The sequence below is a fragment of the Trypanosoma equiperdum genome, assembly GCF_001457755.1.
Source record: "Trypanosoma equiperdum strain OVI genome assembly, contig: ctg_25, whole genome shotgun sequence".
NCBI classification, from domain to species: domain Eukaryota; phylum Euglenozoa; class Kinetoplastea; order Trypanosomatida; family Trypanosomatidae; genus Trypanosoma; species Trypanosoma equiperdum.
Genome location: NW_027124154.1, coordinates 22 through 2,276, shown reverse-complemented (window position 1 = coordinate 2,276; position 2,255 = coordinate 22). Strand labels below are relative to the sequence as shown.

Genomic DNA, 2,255 nt, shown 5'->3' with positions numbered 1-2,255 from the left:
TTATTTTCCCATTTGCAGTTATTGTCCTTTTCACAAGCATTTTTGTCTGTTCCATGTTTTGCACACTTCTCCTCAGTTTTCCCATCTTTCCCTCCAGTTTCTTCGTTCGGTTTGGAAACCGAAGGTTTTGGATCTTTTTCGCAGGCTTTGCTTGTTTCATTATATTTGCACCCTACTTCAGGTTTGCATTCAGTTTTTTCCAGTGTGGAGCACTTCACTGATTCCGTTTGTTGAGTGGCTTCTGTGTTGCATTTGCTTTCTGATTGCTGTTTTTCTGCTTTTCTTTCCCTTTTGAGCTTTTCACCTGTAAAATTGTTTAGAATTTTTACTAATATTTCAATGTCCTCTATGGTGCCTATCTTGGTGCCCTTTGGTTTATGTTCTAGAGCATATGGGAGTTCAACATTTTTTATTTTGTCCCAAATCTGCTGTGCGAATGGCGCCCCTTTGGCTGGAAAAGACTTCTCTATCTGTGTCTCCACGCTGTTCGACGGTGTGGCTTGGTTGATTTCGTAAATGTCTTTGAACGCTTGTTGAAATTTAGGTTCTGTTTTGAGCGTATCAATGTCGGCGTCGGTATACTCTGCAGGGGTTTCTGGGATCTCTTTAATGGCATCATACGCAGCTTTCATGATTTTGGTTTGTTCTGTTGGGCTGTCTGTCAGTGTATCATGGACGTTGAATTTAGCGTCGCCGTTGCCTACTTTAATCAATCCGCCGGCCATATTGATCGCGCTGCCGCTGGTGCTGCCCACTGCGTAGCTTTCCGTGTTAGTAGTCGTGAACAAGCGGCACTCTTTTTCGTTTCCCGTTATATCAGAGGCTTGTGCGTTGCTGAACTGCTTTAGGCCTTTTGCGCCGAGTACTGTTGATGGGGCGAATGTTGATGGCGCCGGACCGTCGAGTGCTTTGCAGTTGGCATATGCGTCGCTGAGCTCTTGTAATCCCTGTATCCCGTTGCTGCCGTCCGAGTCGGCGTTGCTTATGCATTGAGCTGTCCCTTTTTCGATGGCGCCCGTTGCTACAATCATGAATTCGCGAAGATGACCTAGCGCGTATTCTGTTTCTTTGATTGCTGTTGCCGCTTTCGTTAGTTTGCCTGTTGTGACTGCTGCCATTGCTTCGGCTGTTGCCGTTTTCAGGTAGGCCGCAACTGTTATAAACATCTTTTTTTCGTTTTCTTCTTCGCTTGTCGCTGCTTTGATTTCAGCTCTAAGTTGTTGCATTTGCAGTTTGAGAAGCCTTGATTGGATTGCTGTGGAGGCTGTTGTCGCTGCATCAGACTTTTGCCGTAACAATGCTGCTACGTCGCAGAGTGGCCGCCATCCAGCTTGCTTTAGCGGTTTTTTGTTGGTTGCTTCTGAGCGCTGTGCCAAGCTGCACAATAGCAAAGTTTGGAGCAACAGCCTCAGCGTGGGTCGTCTTTCTGGCATCTGTAAATGTGAGCCTCTTCATCAAAAATAAGAAGTTGGGTTGTAATAAAGTCGCGATATAAATCTGTGTTCATTTACGTGGGGCAATTTTGGCCGCTGAACAGCAAAACAGAGGTGATTATGCGTTTGGAATGGGCTGTTTAAATACGATTTTTCATAATAAAATCAAACTCTAATATGTATGGATTTACCTTCTGAAACATCCAAGTACACATTTTTCCACCTTCAAAAAAGGAACATTATATTACCTTTATTGTGTCTGTAAAGAAAAATCATCACATTAATTAAATGTATAAATACCACCTGACCTTGGAATCTAATATGAGTATCCCCTAATGGATTAGAAACAAAAACAGTCACAACCACGTCTGCAGTAGTAACTATCCATTTTTGATTTAAATACAGGGTATAGTCATTGGCTCTTTCTTCATCATTTATTTGTGTGCTGTTCCGTCGCATTTCCCAATGTTTCACTCTGTATTTTTTATCCGCTGCCATTGTTTCTGTCAATAGTATTTTTATTTTGTCTATAGACGGCATTGCGTTTCCACATGATCGCTCATATGCAAGATTATACCTTTAGTAATGTTTCTACTTGAAAATGTGATAACCCATATCCTCTTCCCTGTGTCGTTTGCCTTTCCTTTAAAAATACTTCATGTTTCCTCTCTCTCTTTTTCACTCACAGTCATTGTATCTAATCAGTGGCTGAAAGTGCTGCCATTTTTTTTATAGACTTGGTCTGTGCTGTTACAACTACTGTTCTCATTATAAGATTCGTATATACACACTCAGAACACACACTCCTATTATTATTATTAT

General features: G+C 41.9%; 1 pseudogene across 1 annotated transcript; it reads right to left on the bottom strand.

The window, feature by feature from the left end:
- Positions 1–158: 158 nt before the first annotated feature.
- Positions 159–1,430, bottom strand: TEOVI_000097400:pseudogene (annotated as a pseudogene). The gene has a single exon. A coding segment is annotated over exon 1 (1,272 nt).
- Positions 1,431–2,255: the final 825 nt, after the last annotated feature.